General features: G+C 40.6%; 1 protein-coding gene across 1 annotated transcript; it reads left to right on the top strand.

The window, feature by feature from the left end:
• Positions 1-17,104: 17,104 nt before the first annotated feature.
• noto (notochord homeobox) lies at positions 17,105-18,118 on the top strand. The gene is made up of 3 exons (XM_070921096.1): positions 17,105-17,495; positions 17,609-17,796; positions 17,912-18,118. The coding sequence occupies exons 1-3, from the start codon at positions 17,105-17,107 to the stop codon at positions 18,116-18,118; spliced, it is 786 nt and encodes a 261-aa protein (XP_070777197.1).
• The last annotated feature ends 632 nt before the right edge of the window (positions 18,119-18,750 follow it).

The following is an 18,750-nucleotide window of genomic DNA, read 5'->3' as shown; positions in this document are numbered from 1 at the left end:
AAAGTTGTACTTAAGTACAGTATTTGAGTATACTTTCCACCCCTGGGTTAGGGAGGGATCTTCCTGTAAACACTGGATATGTGACAGATAACCTAAAACTCGGTGCAGGGTGCAGATGGGAGAATGATTCAACGAGCAGTTGATTGGACACTTACTCGTGAATTTGCATTCGTCTCATCTGTAAATGTTTTGTTGCAGCAGCATTAACATTGACACTAGTTCAAACAGGTCATTCACACAGACTCAGTGGCAGCTTCATGACAGAGCACCCTGACTGTCACGTGCACAGTAGTTTACCACCACAAACTGACGACACCACGCTCGGGCTAAATAACATCGCAGGCTGCTGGCGAGAAAAATGTCTCAGAACGTCATTCCTCAGCAGCGTGTAATGATGTGTTTTCTCTGTGGAGTGATCACAGCTATTCATGACCTTCTCTCTACTATAACAGCCAGTTACTGTGAGCATTAAATCACGGGCCAACAGTGGCTGGCTGACTTAAAAATCCCTTGACAATTTCCCAATTATAGTATAAACATTTTTCAGACACCCTGCCACAATTAGCGCAGGCAGCTAATCTTTATTTTCCCACTGTAGTTCCACCCCTGAGTAACCCAGTATGAGTTATGTTGTTCCCAAAATGAAAGCACAAGCAAACCTTCTGCTGTTTCACACATCGATCAAAGTTTGGTCCATAAAAGTAGCATTAATTTAAGCCCGCTGACCCTCATGGCTTCATGTGATAATGAAATGAGTGAGTAAGCACATACTCATCTATAAAGCACCTTTCAACTACAGATAAAAGACCAGTAACATGAATATAAAGTCAAAAGGTTTTACAGTTTAAGAGTGGTACGGTGCATTTAGTTTAGACAACCAGATTATCTTGTTGATCTTGATCCTTTTCCATTTTAGACATTTTGGAAAATGTGCTTATTTGCTTTCTTGTGAAGAGTTAGATGAGATGATTGATACCGCTCTCATGTCTGTACAGTAAAAATGAAGCTCAAACAAATATGCCTGCTAGCACCTGTTGATTTTGTTTGTCCACAAATAGAAATGTGAAACACTACGTTGTGGTTTTACGGGGAGTTACATGCTGGAATATTTCTTGCTATGTGTGTTAAGTAGTAATATTTGGAAGTGCTGACAGAGCTACGCTAGCTGCCCCCCACACACACACACACACACACTTCTGGTCTTTATGCTAGGCTAAGCTAATCGCCTGCTGGCTCGCCTGTAGCTTCACATTTAGCTGACAGACATGAGAGTGGTATCGATCATCTCATCTAACTCTCAGCAAGAAGGAGAACAAGAATGTTTCCCAAATCCTAAAACTATTCCTGCAACTACAATGAGTGTTGTGCTTTCCTGCTGGCAGAAACGCCTTATCACAGGATTACTTACTGGTTTCCCGCCAGCAGACTTTTCAGATAAGAGGTTCTTCAAGATAAGCATGTGCAAGCTGAGCCGACGCAGATATGTTGCCAAAACATTGTGCTTCTTCGTCGGTGCTGCAAACCAGGAGGAGGAGGATACGGGCCACCACGGCAAAGTTGACAGCACCTAATGTAGCATTATCAGTTAGCTTTTATAAAGTCTTCTGTTTTATCCTAGCTGGAAGACTGAAACTAAACACATTTATGTTGGATAAGTATGAAGGCATATCAGAGAGAGTGAGGACTGCTGTTGATTGAATTTTTGAATTTTTTAAATGGAGTGTTGCACTAAAACATTTTAAAATAAAAATAAAGTGTGATGAAGCTGCGACATGATCCTCCAGAGGTTTAATATGTAACCACACAGCAGACTGTTCCTCCCATACATCTCCACACTCCTTTCACAGAGGACTGAGGGGTATGTCTGCATGGAGACGGTCAGCCCCCCCCTCCCTGCCTCCCACCGCCTCCCTGGTGTTCGTCCATACCATTGTTCCCTTTATTGTCTCCACTAGTGTCAATGCAGACTCTCCCTTGGTATAGGTCAGCCCTCCACCGGTCAACCACACACACACACACACACACACACACACACACACCTCAAGGCTCAGGTCAAGGAAGAAGGAGTACACATCTGCTCGTGGAGGAGGCCGACAGATGGACAACAACACAGGGGGAGAAGGCTCGAGCCTCTGGCCAGGAATTCTGGAGGGAAAGAGAGACAAAAGATGAGGAGGGGACGAGGACGGGAGGCTGTGGCGGATGTATGTGGGGGTCAAAGAAAGGAAGGAGGAGGTTTATAGAGTGCAGTAACACATCATGACAAGACCTTGAGTATATTTTCATGTGACATGATGACGATTCAGAAGCATGAAAAAGTTGCTTTCTTGGTAGCAACAAAGACGTGTCCATAGCACCAAATATCGAAAACTGTCAAGCGCTTTTTCTAGTTTACTTATTCTTAAATGAGACAATTAAAACATAATTTAGCCAATTTGCAGCCTTAAAATACATCAGCTCCACCTCAACCAACTGCAACAATAAGATGCTGCTTACTGCATGAGTAATAATAATCTAATGATATAATATATAATATTATTATAGTACTTTTACTTCTCATTCTTTATTTTCCTGATTATACTTTCTATCATACTTTTACTTTTCAATACAGGACTTGTGCTAATGGAGTATTGTTTTAAAAGTATAGTTGTACTTTTACTTAAGTAATGGATCCGAGTACTTACTGTACCACTGCACTGGGTAAAAATAACCATATTTTAGTTTGGATGAATGACCCATGTCATTGGCTCTGGGTAAAGTTTACCCAGTTTCTATATAAGAACAGTAAACATTATGGAACAATAAAATATAAATATGAATATAAACAAATATGTGCTTTTATATGTTTATGCTATAGACAATCTCTTGTGATTTTGGGCTACATAAATAAAATAGATTTTACTTGACTTTTATTTGCTAAATCAAGCAGATTTCCAGTTTTTAAATGAAAAAACTAGAACAGAAAACTGCAGTCTCGCATGCTTTAACTCTACAGATTGCTGCAGTGTTGTTAGTGAGACGGTGTCACAGTGTCGAACAACAGCATCTCATCAAGAGGAATCTCCGCCCTGCTCGCTCGGCTGTAATTTAACAAATGTGAGACGGAGTTTGGTGCATTTGTGTTGAGCAGCTTGTTAAGTGTCTGTCTGTTGATTCCTGGTCTGAAACTGAAGAAAACACAACCTCAGTGTGAGGATTTGTGTGTGAATACACTCAACAGTTTAGGGCCTTTAATTAGCTGATCTTAATCTACGCAGCCTGTGTGCTGGAGGCCCAAACTGTGAGGGACGAAGGAACTTCATATAAGATCATCATCATTAGCAGCTGTAGTTACACTTTTATGATAAATGTATGTATATATTTAAATAACATATCTGAAACATGCATTTTTACATGAACAAAACTGAACAAACTGCCTGTACTGGTAACACTTTGTTGTAACACCTTTAATTTAGCTTTCATGAGCATGATAAGATAATTGTAAGCAAATATAAGGACATTTTCACGTGTTAATGTATTTAATGTATTTGTCAACAATTATTACTCCTCCCATGAAGCACCTGTAACTGCTGTATAAATAGTTAATGAATGATTGATGCCACAGTATAACATAGCTTAATCATATTTAATCAGATGCAATGATCGATATGTACATAGCTGGGCTGTACATAGCTTGTAGTCTGTAATTTGACAGAAAATTCTTACATAAAGGTTCACTTACTAGAGCTTTCAGCCGCATCTCATGGCAGTTTATGGAGTTTGCTCTGATGTCTTGGAGAGTAAAGAAAAAGAAACACATTTATAAATACATAAATACGTGTTATAAAAAACAGTGGGTCCTTATATCTGCTTTCAACTACATTTAAGTGTGTTATAAACCATTTATTAATTGTTTAAATCCTGCTTATTAGGTGATAACTAGTGGTGGTTGAAATAAAGTGTTGTACCACACAACAAACACAGTTCAGTGTGGTTTGTATATATCCTACAAAAAACACACATTTTGCTTCATTTCCTTTGATTTCTGTAGAGCAACAATGAAATTTCCACCACATTTTAAATTTTGACGTGTTTTTGTGAAAGAAAAGTAATTCTTATGGGTTAAAGTGAAAATGTTTTGGCTTAAGGGCAAATTATTCCGGTTTAATTAAACCTTTTGTCATCATTTCACTTACTTAAAACTTAAAACTCCCTGTCAGTTTTTTGGTCATTTATTTTCATATAACTAACTGTCTAAGTGTCTAACTAATTATAACTAATGACTAACAGACGCATGTGAAATTAGTCTCACGTTTTAATTGAGAGAAACTACAATTGAGTAGTTTTGCCTATTTGTTTGAAAGTAATTTAAACAAGTGGGCATATTTCATATTTGGTTTCATGTTTGCTCTCCAGGGACGCAGTTTAATGTCTCACACACTGACTCTGAGTAGTTCTCTCTCTATTATACCTTCCTGCTTTTCTTATGTAAATGATTTTTGTGTCTCCTTCCTGCTGATGAACTAATAAAGAGAGACATCCTGTCCAGAAATAAGCCCTTGCAGCAGTGTGACTCCCCCTTTTGTCTGACTACTAATAAGAGTGATGGGCACGTGTGTGTGTGTGTGTGTGTGTGTGTGTTACATACATCTTGAATATTGCATGGAAAGCAGTTGGCAGCAGTTGGGCTGCCCATCTGTCAGAGGCAGAGCTGAGGCCTCATTTTAAAAGAGATCAGACAGAGAGTTATTAATCATGGATGAGGTCGGGGATTAAAAGTTAATAAGTTCAACGAGTATCAAAGGTGACGTTATTAAATGTTCATAAACTCAACAATTAGCAGCTCTTGACTATAATGTCCCAACTGATTGATTCTTTATTAATGCTGGATTAATTGGGTGTGATGTAATTCTTCCCTGCAGGGGTTAAATATGCTGTTCAGAGGACATTCAGGTGTAATTTTATTCTTCACAGCCAGTTTGTAAAAGAGTCCCACAGCGGAGCATTCGAGGTCAGAGGACATTTCCTGACTGCTCTCATTTACTGAGTTAATTACCGTTAAAATATAGATTTCACAGCGTGACCATCAGTTCACCCTTTGCCTCAAATACTGCACCACCTCATTGTCCTTTTAGCATCTTTAGATGAACCTCTGGAAGTGTGAAGCAGTTAAACATTAATGTTTTATGTTGTTCAAGCAAATCACCCTCAAACACCTGAAGGATCAGGTGAAAAACATTTTGCACTTTTCCTTCACTGAGGGCACACTCAATGCTTTTAATTACAGTAATTATTTAAAGTGAAATGAATATTTTCCCCTGAATTAATTCACAAATTCCTAGAAACTGTAGGTTGAAAAATGTATTACAAAGTTGTATAAATGTGGTGAATTTGCAAAACAACTACATTCACAATGCAAAGGAAATTACTTTCAATATTTCATCTTCATTTTGGGGCTGTATACAGTCCATACATGTAAACAGCAGCTGCAACAGAGCCTTGATATGTTGTTTATTTGCAGTATGATGCCACCTGCTGGTGATCTGTGGGACTGCAGGTCGTGTACAAAATCAAAAATAGAACTACAACACATTCAGGACTACAGAAATGGTGGCAGCTCTGCCACTCTTGAAGAGTCATGCGGATATTCAGTGAATTATTTCAAAATTATAAGATCGCATTATTTCAATAAACAAAAACAACAACTTGCACAAAATGTAAGACAACGACAGGAGAAAGAGATCAACAGAAACACACGTGCTGTTAGTTTACGTCTGTCTGAACTGGAGGGATTTCTGGTGGAAGACTTAGCTTCTTTGTTAGATTATTTTTAAAATAATTTCTTAAGCAGAAATCTAAGACCAGAGAAGGCCTACATACATGAAAAAATGTCCGGTTATTTGACAAATAGTGCAGTTCCATAAGAGCATTTATATATACAGCATTTACTCGACTACTGTACTTACGCGCAAATTCAAGGTACTTTTTTAGTGTGTATCCATTTCATGCAATTGTATACTTCTACTCCACTATATTTCAGAGGCAAATATTGAACTTCCTACTTCACTACATTTGTCTGACAGCTTTGAAATGTTCATATTCTTCCTGTACATTTTGTTGATAATACATACTTTTACTTAAGTAAGGTTTTGAATGCAGGACTTCTACTTGTAGTGGGGTATTTTCACAGTGTGGTATTAGTACTTTTACTTAGGATCTGAATACTTCTTCCACTACTACACAGCAATATACAATACTCAGCATTTAAGTGTGGAACTACAAAACTATAAACTATAAATATAATTATTTGCCACATACAAGTATGTTAAAGTGAAACAGTGATGAGATATTGAGATATCTCCATTGGGCCTTTTTCACAGCAGATATTCTGACACGTCAGAGAAAACACAGGTGTGATTACTAACTTTAATCAACAGTTATCAGTCATCAGCCTGTGCTTTCCCTTCCTTCATATCTAACATACCGCGCTGCATGTTTAGTAGATGCAGCTTGAGATTGTATTCTAGTTGAACAGGAACGCCAGGTTGCAGTCACATTAAACTCCACAAACAAATAATCAGTCGTCCACCTCTCTTAAAGCTGTCTGTCCTGCAGGTCGACAAGTGCAGCTTGCAAAATTTCATTTGAGCGATAAAACTAGAAAATAAAAAAATTAGGGAAAAAATCATATTTGCAGGCAGGATGTTGTTGTCAATTCTGAACATGTGGGGAGCCTTTTGATATTGTGTGGCCCCTGGGCTGGTGGGTAGAGACCCCTGATTTTAAAGCCACTTGAATGTAGGAATGGGCAAAAACCCTTTCTTTAGTGCCATCTAGTGGTCAGATCAAGAACGACACTGTAGCAGACAGCAATGAGCGGACACTGAGGCACAGGCTGTCTGGAGGATTGTTTCAGTTTTCATACAACTACCTGTGCCATCAGAATAATTTGAAAGATGATATAACAAAGAGATATTCTACACGCAGTTGATTTAAAGGAGAGTCAGGAACACAGACAGGAACACAGACAGGAAGTTCTCTCAGGCAACAGACTGGTGTCCAGCAGAATGAGGAACAGTTGAACTTTACAACAGTTAAAGAAGTGGCGCATGTTTCTCACTGGTTTACGTTGAACTACAAATAAATAAAAGAGCAAGTTATACTTTTCCCAAACTCACAGCGTTCACACCCACAACAGACACAACGCCCTCCTGCTAATGTGACAAGAGCAACATGAGCGTCCTCATATTTTAGATTCGACTGACGTGTTTGCTTGATCACCAGTTTTCCCGCACCGACGGCGACCGAGCTGCCGTGCAAGGTGCTGGCCTCCATCTGGAGCAACTTAGGGTTCAGTGTCGTGCTCAAGGACACTTGGACAGGGATCGAAACCCCCAACCCGCTCTACCCTGGTCTAGGCCACTGCACCACCATGCCGCCCAGGTCTTTTCTTCACTTTCACTCCATTTTTCCAAGAAACACCGGCTGGTATCTCGGTCTTCAGTCCTGCAAAATGTGTGTTGGTGTCTAATGTGTGTCTGTGTATATGTATTTGTATATTTGTTAATATTTATGTGTGCATGTTGGTGTTTTATTAGTGCTTTTTGTTGTTTTTTATTCATAATATTCCATGTTCTTTGTAATTTTAATAAGTGCTATATAAATAAACTATTACTGATATTATTTTGGTCAATCAAAAAATATTTGAGTATCTCTGGATTACAGTGGTGGAATGTAAGTACATTTACACAAGTACTGTACTGAAATACAGTTTATAGGTGCTTGTATCAGTATTTCCCTTTTCTGCTACGTTTAACTTCTTCCATTATTGTACTTTTTACTCCACTACATTTATTTGACAACAGCAGTTTCTAGTTACTTTGCAGATTCAGATCTGAGTACTTCTTCCACCACAGCTGGATTAAGACACAAAATGAACCTCTTTCGTCCACCAGATGTCACCAGATGTCCAGCGGACCTCGTGTCTACCTGTCAGCCTGTGTGTGGTCTTGTTTGAAGTGTTCGGTCAGCTCTTGTAAAAACACTAAATTAGCTACAGGTCCTTCACTCTTTGCATAAGTTAAAAGACAGGGAAGTGAGGTGTAACGCGCCTTTAAGTGGGCTGTCTGCACTAATTATTGCTCCCAACACTCAGCCTCCACATCACAGTCAGCATATCTGTCTTTGTTTGGCGTTTCTCCGGGGAGACCGCTGCTTTGATCTGCTGTTGGAGGCTCTGATGGTCATCTGTTCAGCTCAACGTTACATGGACAGACACAATAGACTACAACCAAGGTGGGACCGCTGTAAACCTGAAGCTGCATCACTACAGAGAGGAGCACACACACATCCCACCAACACAGCCCCAAATACTCACTAGAGCACCAAATGTGGATAAATCCGCCACTAAAAATAGTCCCCAACAAATGCACTATTTACTCATGTTTGAGTAACATTTGATAAAAACTACAGTGACCAGCTGCTTAAGGAAATTGTTTAGCCTTTTTATATATACTATTTGTAACCAAGATTTAAGTCCTCAGTAAGAACCAATGATCTCGTGGCTGAGAGCCACAGACAGGGAAGTGAAGTCAGACAGTACTGAGAGACTAACACATTGTTGATTTTGGTCTTTTCATGGGATTTGTTGACATTTAGAAGACTAATCTTTTAAAACATCCATCTACTTTCAAGAGAATTTGTGAGTTTCTTATTCTCATTACTCTTTGGGCCTTTGGAGGTAACTTTATATAATCAGTCAAAGCATATTGCAGACAGTGGTTTGACAGATAAAACTCTTTCTGGTAACATGTTCCAACAAGAAAAAGTGCCTTCAAGCCTCTATTGTCAAGCCCAGGTGACCAGAAAGAAGCCTTTAAATGATTTGCATGCAAGGATATAAATAACGGATAAGTGCACGCAGGTCCTTGAATGCAACCCTTTAACTCGGGAATGATATTAGTCTAAAGACAGAAGCACATTATTACATTTCTGTTCTGCTGTTTTCATACATTCAGATATACCTTTCCATCATGTGAGATTTCAGATTCAGTTTCACTGTTGATGCCTGAGTATAATTCCACCACCTGCAGCCGAGAGCCCTGCAGGTGTCTTTAAAGTCTCCGACACATAAACTTATAAATAATGACATCCACAATGATAAGCACTTCAAATATAACTCTGTAGTGTGTTGAGTATATAATTCTCAGAATAGTACATTGTTTTATTGTATTTTTATGTTTAGATACTCCCTGTAAAGGAGTATCTAAACATCTTTAGAGTATCTTCATCTGAAAAAGTAAAATTTTGAGACACATGATTTTCTTTTTGACGACGTTGACGCGCTACAGTGAAGATAAGCTGAGGCTATTTGAAGAATTGCATATTATAAACGATTAATATTCTGTATTTGTACTCAGTATTCTTGCTACACACCTGCTGCACAATGCTTAGAGAGAGATATGAACTAACTGTAGTCACATATTTCATAATGAATAACTAATAAGTATTATAAAATTACTCTTCCGATTTATTATGAATGTCATATATTTCCATGTTAAATTATAATATTTACATTTATTTTTGAGACAGATTTTCAGTATCAATGGGTCTGGAAGATATTTGAAAGAAATATTGAAACGATTAGTTGATCAACAGGAAAGTAAAAGGGAACTATTCATAGAATCAGTTCATTGTTTTTAAATGTAAAATGTTTCTCCATTCTCAAATGTAAGATTTACTTTTCTTACGTTGAATATGAACAGCGATCTGAAGACGTCATCTTGGGCTCTCTGAAACTGTGATGGTTATTTCTCACAGTTTTCTGACCTTCTATCGACCAAACGATTCATCGATTAATCAAGAAAATGATCACTAATTGCATCCCTACAAAGATACAAGAGTCCAAAATACACTACGTTCTACATTTCTGACTGAAAACATCCATTAAATCCTCATTAAAACCAGACAGCGAAGCTGAGAACAAGTCAGGCTGAATATGCAGGTTTGTCATCATCTTCCTATAAAAGGCCCGAGGAGGTGTGTGTGTGGGGGGTCGAGGAAGTGTGGCAGTAATATAAGCAAACAGAGAATGTGAAGAGAGGAAATGGCCTGTCCTCATAATCACAGCCCAGGAGCAGCAGCGCATTCAGCTCGCAGCGCCAGGGTGCATCGGCCGCTCTCTGTCTCCTTTCAGTGCGGCAGAGGCCTGCAAGCAGCGCTTTATGGACGAGCCCTGACACCCACAGGAAGTGTAAACAGAGGTCAAGTGTTAAAGTCCAACCCGCCAATTCTCACCTCCATTAAATGGGGGGGGGGGGGGGTCTCCACAGAGCCCTCAAAGCACCTGGGAAGGGGCCCCTTTAAAACACTGCAATGATTGTAGCTTTACAAATCAGCAAAGATGTGAAATGTCAACAGCATTTACATTTTATGCATTCATGAAGTTACTGGGACTACAGTGGTACAGCAGACATTTTATAATGACAAATCTACCGCGAGAGAAAGTGTCAACGTTCTACAAAATGATTCATGAAATCCCCCCGTGGTGACCAGCCGACCTCTAACTTTTCCAGACAACATATTGGCAGTTTTGGGTTTGGCAGTGACCATATTTCAGTTAAAAATGCACGATGAACTTCTGCATAAACTTTAGAATCAAACCGTTAACGCTGTGACCTAAACATGTTCATGCGTGTCCACAGCAGAGAAGGGGGGGGGGGGGGGGGTAAATTAAACATAAAGTTTATAAGAAAAAAGAAATGTAAAGGAAAGTTCCACTAACTGAAGAGCATCTGCACACATCTGAACAGTAAACATGAAGCTACAGCTGGTTAGCTTAGCTTAGTAAACCAAAGAGAGCGGGTATTTGTTCAGATTCCACTGCGGCGATGTAAAGTCTAAAATCAACACAAACCTCGAGGACCTTTCGATCAAATTTATGTGAGTCTGCTAAACCTTCAGCAACTAGGACCTGATGTACAAACGATGCAGCTGATGAATTAGCAAAAGGAGCTTTCAAACAAAAGGCCCTGTTTTAATCACCAAGTGCAAAGCCGAAGCTCCTGGACGGCTTCAAGTGCACCTGCTAGTTTGGTTCATGTAGGGGCAGCAGAGCAAAGTGCAGAAGGCCTGAGTTAAGTGGAATGTGATGATCTGAGGGTGATCACTTACAGACAGACAGTGGGATCGATCCTCTCGTCTAACTCTCAGCAAATGTTGAACTAGTCCTTTAACAGACAAACGTTGCCTGTTCAGTCTAATCAAGTTTGGCAGCTATCGTCCAGTGTGTAGATATTCTTTATTTGCTTTACTGCAGTTGACCGAAATATAGAATCAGCTGTACAACATTTCAGTCGCTAAACTTCCAATAATCCGCTCCATCAGCTGAGAGACAACAGAGCAATAAACTGCATGAAAATGCATCAAGACTAAGAGTGTACAGCCGTGCTACGAGCTGCGCGTTGAGCCAAAACATCAACATGCTAACAGCTGGTTCTGTTTTCTGTGGTATAATTTGTACCATGTTCACCAGCTTAGTTTAGCATGCTAATAATTGCCAAAGTCCAGCTGAGGTTGATGGGAATGTCATTATTTTTGCAGGTATTTGGTCGTAAAATAAAAAATTGGACGAATGAGATGATGGCGCTAGAGATGAAGTCAGGAGATCAACAAAGTCCTTACAAGTCATCCTGTGGGGAACGTGTATGAACCACATTTCATGGCGATCCATCCAAGAGTTGTTTAAAACAATCACTACAAATCACATGCGAACCTCGTGTTGGCACGAGAGGAAAAGTCCATGAATGAGGCCAACCGACAGGCCAACACTGCCATCCTTAGACCCACGCTGTGAGCGCGGCTAAAAAAGTTACCATCTCAAATGATTTGAATACTGTTGTTGTTCAGCGTGTTGTGTCTCCCTCTCTGCACTATACGGAAGCTTTCCTTTAATCCTTCAAATAAAAAGTCCTATATGAACTCTACATGCCAACTAAAAGCCATTCTGATGCCAAACATCCTTTACAGCAGGTAACTCTGCTCAGCTCAGTGGTGTAGTGGCCTGCAGTGTCAGACAGGTCCAATACACTCATCCTCCTGACCAACCAACAGATACCGTTCAGGGAGAAAGTTAATCCCTCATTAAGTCGGTAATGACCGTCCATGGGTCATTTCTGCGAGTGGATGGAGGACTCTCTGGCCTAAAGGGCCACTATTAGCCCAGAGAGAGCAGCTCGTACAGCAGCACTTCACAGCGCTGGTGTCGATGCTAATGGTTCTCTTAGCTGCAGGACCGAGCTGCAGTGAGTGGAGGTCCTCCCTCCTGCCACACATGTAAATGAAAAACACACAGAATGCAAAAGAGGTGGAATCAGTGCTGGAATTAGTCAGTTCATTTCACATTTTAACCATTTAGCTGATTGTGTGTTAATGTAGCACATGTTACAGAGAGAGAGAGAGCAGGGCTCAAAGGTTTCAGGGCACTTTGACAGGATACAAATTCTCACTTTTATTGCTATTTCTGTCCCTCTTAGTTTCAAGTTGGGGTCCTGTACGGTGAAACTATTCACATGCAGCCACAGTCCATGACACTCTGGTCATACGAACTGCTTGGTGTTAATTATTATTGTTTAAGCTTTTAAAAGAGCTGTAGATTTAAAAATGGGACCTTTAGATTTCACCACCATGAGACTGGATTTACAGGAAACTACAAAATAAACAGAGTCCCAGAATCCCTTGCAGCCTTTGTGTGTTCCTCGCATCTTGAAATGTGTAATTGTGTCAGCTACATGAAACACACTATTAACAGCTTTAATAGCAAAAGGTTAAACTGATGTTATCAGTGCACCGGTCAGCACTCAAAGACCCGGCGAGAGACTTGCTTGGACAAGACTTGACTTGGACTTGGACTTGCCCCAAAAGACTCATTTCAATTCTCAAAACAATGTCACAAACTCTTATAAAACCTTACGAACAGGAATACTTCATATACTATCAATACTGAGACACAACTAAATGTTTAAAGTTGGGCATTTGTCAAACAGGTGTGCATGTTCAGACATGTTTTTAGATAGTTTTCCTTGTCTCACATTGGTGCACTATGAAGGAGGTTCATTAGTGAGTTATCAAAGTAAATGACTGAAGTAGAAAACTGTAACTCACTTTATTCTTATCCCAGATAGACAGATGGCTGTCTTCTTTCAACAAATCTTATTATTTATTCAATAAAATGAATAATTAGGCACATTTTTCTTTCACCTGCAGCTTGCATCTAACGTAAAACGTAATAATTGGGGGGGGCTCATTTAAAAAAGGAGCAGGTGTTTCAGATGTAACTTCACATCAGGCTCCTCGTGCTGAAGCCTGAATGTGTATTGGAGCCAGACGGAGCGTACCTGCCCTTTTTACTGGACTCCCATTCATAGTCAAGGTGAGGGCCAAGGCCCAGCAGGTCCCAGTAATGAGCCCCCAGTCCCAGCAGCAAGGTGGCAGAGGCAGGTCGTTCTGGATCGTTCTGTAAATGGCTTCATAAACTCATTAGCGATGGATGTGCGTGGACAGGAAAGGCCGAGGTTACAGTGCCCGTTAAATGTGTCGGGCAGGTGAGAAAACTCTCCCCCTTTCACCTCAATAATAATAATGATGACAGTGTTTCTCCAGAGCTTTTGTTTCATTCAATCATGTGTGAACTGAGCTGGAAGGTGAGAGAGAACTGAGCGTAAGACTTTCTCCTCTCTGTCCCTCTTATTTCTGTCATATACCATAACTCCCATATCAGTCATCCTTATCAAGCATCCATTGTTTGCTCTTTAAAACTCCTCACAGTAAGATACTTTCTGCAGAGGCATTAAAGCTCACAGCTGTTGCATTTGCACATTGTTCTGGATCAGAGCAGAAGACTATAGACGAGGTTACTACATTTCAGAAGGAAATACTGTACTTTTGACGCCACTACATTTACATGACAGTTATAGTCTCTGGTTAAATCTTTCAAAAGTTATTAAGATAAATATCAAAAACAAATGTCAAGCACAAGCACTGTAGCCCAAACTCTTCCATCCACAACAATAAAATGCTGAAACCATGTTAATGCGTCGGTATGAACCAGTAATATTTATGTTATAACACTATCCATCCTGCATATTTTATTTTTGAAACTTTGAGAGCACATTTTACTCATAACACTTCTGTACTTTTATATAAGTAAAATCTTGAAAACAGGACACGTAACAGAGTATTTTTTTGTAGTGCAGTAGTGCTACTTAAATAAATGATTAAAATACTTCACTGACTGCATCACAGGTGAAAGAAAATCTAAAATGATTCTTCAGACTATGAATGTTCTATAAAAGTGAATGCTTGCTTACATGAAGTTAAATAAATGACTTCTGTTTTATTGTGTAACAACTGCACAGCAGAACTGAGATGTTTTATATGCAAATGTATTGTTCTATAAAAACATATTTCTGTATCTTTAATATCCAACACATGCCCAATGCCTGTTATTTTTGCTAATGTAATACAGTGTGCCGTAAACAACTACCTTTAGTATGCAGGAGAGCGTGTGAGCATTTGATGATGTATAATTGATTGATTTTATAGCTGTAGTTTTGTTTGTACAAGTTGCTTCAGTAACAGTGGGACGTTTTGAAGTATTTAAATGTAGACCCTATAATGTTTTGGAGTTATGCACCATTCCCAGAAGAAGTGACTAAAAATGAGCCACCACTTTTGCATGTAACCAACCAGATACCGAATGAATGAGTGCTGATGGTGAGAGCCTCATTTGGGAAGGATGGCCCGTAGAGCTATTAGAGAGAAGCCCTTCAGCTTCTTTCTCCTCTCGGGCCATGACTATGAAAAGAGGACTCTCTGGGACAATGGTCCGTGTATTCCTTGTCTGGCTCCAATACACAAGGAGGGCATGTTGCCGTCCCTGCAGCAGCACTGCAGGTCTCTGTCATTAGAGGACACGGAGGTTTCACTCCTGATATCATGACAAAAACTCTGTTTTGTGAGGCAAGACATGTCAGTGGAGTTCAGGTGTGCAGGGACAATACAGGTCTTCCCCACTTGGTGTGGCAATTAGGGTTGCAACTAACAATTATTTTCATTATCAATTAATCATTTAGCATTTGAAATGTCTAAAAAATGTCCACCAAGAGTTCCCAGAGCTCAAGGTGATGCTTTCAAATGTCTTGTTTTATCCAAACAACAGTCCAAAACCAAAAGATACTCACTTTACTTTCATAGAAAAACAGCACAAATTCACATTTGACGAGCTGGAACTTTTTGCCTTTTTACTTTAAGGATTAATTTGTTTATCAAAATAGTTTGTTTGTTTTCTGCCAATCCTTCCACACTGCAACAGGTTTCCACAACTGGACACTCAACTATCATATTCATTCTGACAGGCTTGACAAAGCTGAGTGAATGTCACTTATTCTGATTAGATTGTCTCTAATGTGAGCTCAATGCCAAATGAAAGCTTATTTAATTAGTTACTTGTTTCAAGCTGATTTGATTACAAAACATCTGGAATCTTGCAATAAACTCCAAGCTTTTATGTTTGATAAAGGTTTCAACATTAAACGTGAATTAAACGACTTGTCAGGACAGAGGTTTTTTGCAGTGCACGCCAGCAAACACCGGTCCTGGGGTGGGTGGTCCGGTCGTAGAGGCATCAGAAGAAGCATCCTTATTGTTCAGGGCAGGTCGAGAAAGTCTGTGTTTGCCCTCTTCATTAGACATTCTAGTGTCAGTGAAAGAGAATAAATAAAGCGCTGCGAGGTCAAAGGGAGACAGCGGTTCGCTTCGGTGTTTAAATGTGTTTTAACAGTTACTTAAGGCTCTGGAGAAACTCTCTGCCACCTCCAAATGATGGAAATGAGCCTGGAGAGTTTGCAGAGCTGGCAATAATCCAAGTTGAAAGAGAGGATGTCTCTGTCCTCGGGTAGTGTAAGAAAGCAAATCACTTCCTTCAAAGAAGCCGCAGAGCGCTTCATCTCCAAACCGAGAAACTGAGAAACCGATCAAACAAAGCAGGATGATCTTTCCTGCGCAAAATGTATTTCACAATAAGGGCCTCCTCTCCAAGTGCGACATCCGTGGGGAACGGTGTTCGTTTAATTCATTAATAATTCACAAGACATTTTGTATTTATACATGAGAAACGAATCCACCGCAGATTTAAGGCTTTAGATCCACTTGGATTGTTTTAGGAATCAACCAGAGGCCTTTCTCAGCCTGAGCAGCGACATTCAAAGGACGGGACGGATCAACCTGTGGATTAACGCAGTGGCTGAGATTAGTGGAGTTGCACTTTGGTTAAACCAGCAGCACCACTCTGTCACCACACCCGACCCGCTGAATTTGACGCCTCAATTACGCAGGGCAGTTACTCAGTTTTAAGAGCGACACCGCTGCTGTTAAAATACACACTTTGGAAATAGAGCGCAATCATTTTATACAGGAAAAAGATGATGGACTGTTTACATTCAGGGGTGATTCCTGATTTACAACTGGTTGAGAAAAAACATAAATTAAAGCCCTGGATGTTCCTGAATTGGAAGGTTGAAAACGTTTCAAATCAAAGAGGATAAAAGAAGTATAAACCAACACAGGAGATTCTCTGTAAATTACAGCTTGAAGTCGGCCTCCAATTGTGAAGCGACTTGTTACGCTGCTTAAAGCATCTGTCGGCCAGCCAGGACTTAAAAGGCTCCAAATAAGATGATTTGGTAACATCAAGGCTTTCCCAGCGGTAATGATTACATTTGGACTTAAGATCCATGCAAGAATTTGTAGCCCAGTAAATCTCTTGAGTTCCCTGCCCCCACGACTCTTCAAAAGCCTTGTCATTCAAAGGGTTAGGATGTTTGACAATCCCAGCTTGTACTACTCCACCAATTAATTGGATACGTTGTCGGGATGTTCGTTTCTCTCATCTGCTACTTAGAAAGACAAAGGACCGGTGGGGGGGCAGTTGACACCTCTGTGTCCGGCCAGAGTATAAATGAGGACTCTCCGCAGAGGAGCAGCATTCACCTTCCAGCTGCACTTGGAGCGACAACTTGTTTTCTGCGTTTTCTACCTTCGACATCTTATTTTTTCAACAACTGGCAGAATGCAGTTGTCGAACAGACCAGTCGGCGCTTATGGATACTCCGTGCGTAATTACGCACCGGCATCGCTGTACCCGCAGTACCAGGGGAGCCAGTGCGGGTCGTCAACGAAGCCTCCAAGTGGAAAATCTTTCACTATTGATGCTTTGCTCGCCAAGCCGGAGGACACAAGCAGCTGCCGGACGAGTCCTACTCACTGCGGAGAGAAATATCAACCAGCAGCTCCAGTTCTGTCTCTCACCGGACACGTAGGCTTACCGATGGCGACAGCACCTTACGTCTACTCACCAAACATGCTGCACTCTGCGGTCCACACACAACCTGGATATTCAGTCTACTGCTGCCCGCCTTTCACCTACCAGACATCGTGCCGTGGAGCATTTTACGCACAAGGTAAATGGAGTTTTCTCTTCATTACTTGCCGGATCTGTCGGAGCGAGACGAGTCTAAGTGTCAAACCGTGTTCACGGTGCAGTGTGATTAAACTTGCCCTCTCTTCTTTGCAGCTTCAATGTCCAAAGTCAACGCGGGGCTGCACTCCTTCAAAACGAAAGGTGGGAAGTCGAAACGGATGCGCACGAGCTTCACCAGCGAGCAGCTGTCCCGGCTGGAGAAGGAGTTTGCGCGGCAGCAGTACATGGTCGGATCCGAGAGGTTCCTCCTGGCCTCGGCTCTACAGCTCACAGAAGCTCAGGTAAATAAAAACAGACGGAAAATCAGAATTTAGGCATTAAACGTGAAGCCTCACTGAACTTATTTACACACATTTCCACAATATTTCTAATATGCATCTCGTCTTTCGTCTCCAGGTCAAAGTCTGGTTCCAGAACCGACGCATCAAGTGGCGCAAACAGAGTCTGGAGCAACAGCAGGCCAAGCTGGCCAAACTGGGCCTGGCTGTTCCGCCTAAAAGTCCCGGATCTCAAGGCCACGGAGATGAAGGAGATGAGGATGAGGAGTTCTCCGACCTGGACGTGGACATTGACGTGTCTGATGACTCTGCTGAGCACTGCTGACCGATCACCACCGGAAAAGACTGTTTGTACATATACTGCTGAGAAAGGAGGCCCGTGTCTCCAACTATGAATATTTAATAGATGTATAGTTATATATTTAATTTCCTACATTTATTGCTCTTTCATGAGTTCACTTCCTGTGTTCAGTTGTTGCATATTTGAACGAAGCATTCAGAAATATATTTTATGACATTAATGGCAACCGTGTCCTTGTGATTCTGTTTTTATTCAGAGTTTCAGAAGTTAAAGGCGACATTTTGTGTTACAGAGACAGAAATATGTATTTATTATAAACCTGATAAAGACCCTATTTTTATCAGTTAGCTTCGGCTGGGATGAGACATGCAGCCCTACATTAAGTCACCATTTTCAGTTGGAAAATGTGACATCACACACCTTTATCCACCTCAGGATTCAGCAACATCTGAGTCAAAGTCTGACGACAGTTCTGGGTTTGTTTTTCTACTGTCAAGTCAAATCTGATCAAATCACGACCACACAGTCCTGATGAGGCTTAAACTCTAAAATTGTACCTGAAGACGTGTTTTTCCAAAAAAGTAGCTTTGACTGGGGTTTATTTAGTCACTGTATTTAATGTTTACGAGAAATATTGACGGTTTGAAACCTCATTT

The sequence above is a fragment of the Enoplosus armatus genome, chromosome 15 (genome assembly GCF_043641665.1).
Source record: "Enoplosus armatus isolate fEnoArm2 chromosome 15, fEnoArm2.hap1, whole genome shotgun sequence".
NCBI lineage: Eukaryota > Metazoa > Chordata > Actinopteri > Centrarchiformes > Enoplosidae > Enoplosus > Enoplosus armatus.
The sequence above is the reverse complement of the archived record's forward strand: the minus strand, read 5'-3'. Positions and strand labels throughout refer to the sequence as shown.

Coding starts and splice junctions, on each gene's coding strand:
- noto (XM_070921096.1), top strand. CDS start 17,105: ATGCAGTTGTCGAACAGACCAGTCGGCGCTTATGGATACTCCGTGCGT. Junction 17,496..17,608: donor TGGAGCATTTTACGCACAAG/GTAAATGGAGTT, acceptor TCTTCTTTGCAG/CTTCAATGTCCAAAGTCAAC. Junction 17,797..17,911: donor TACAGCTCACAGAAGCTCAG/GTAAATAAAAAC, acceptor TTTCGTCTCCAG/GTCAAAGTCTGGTTCCAGAA.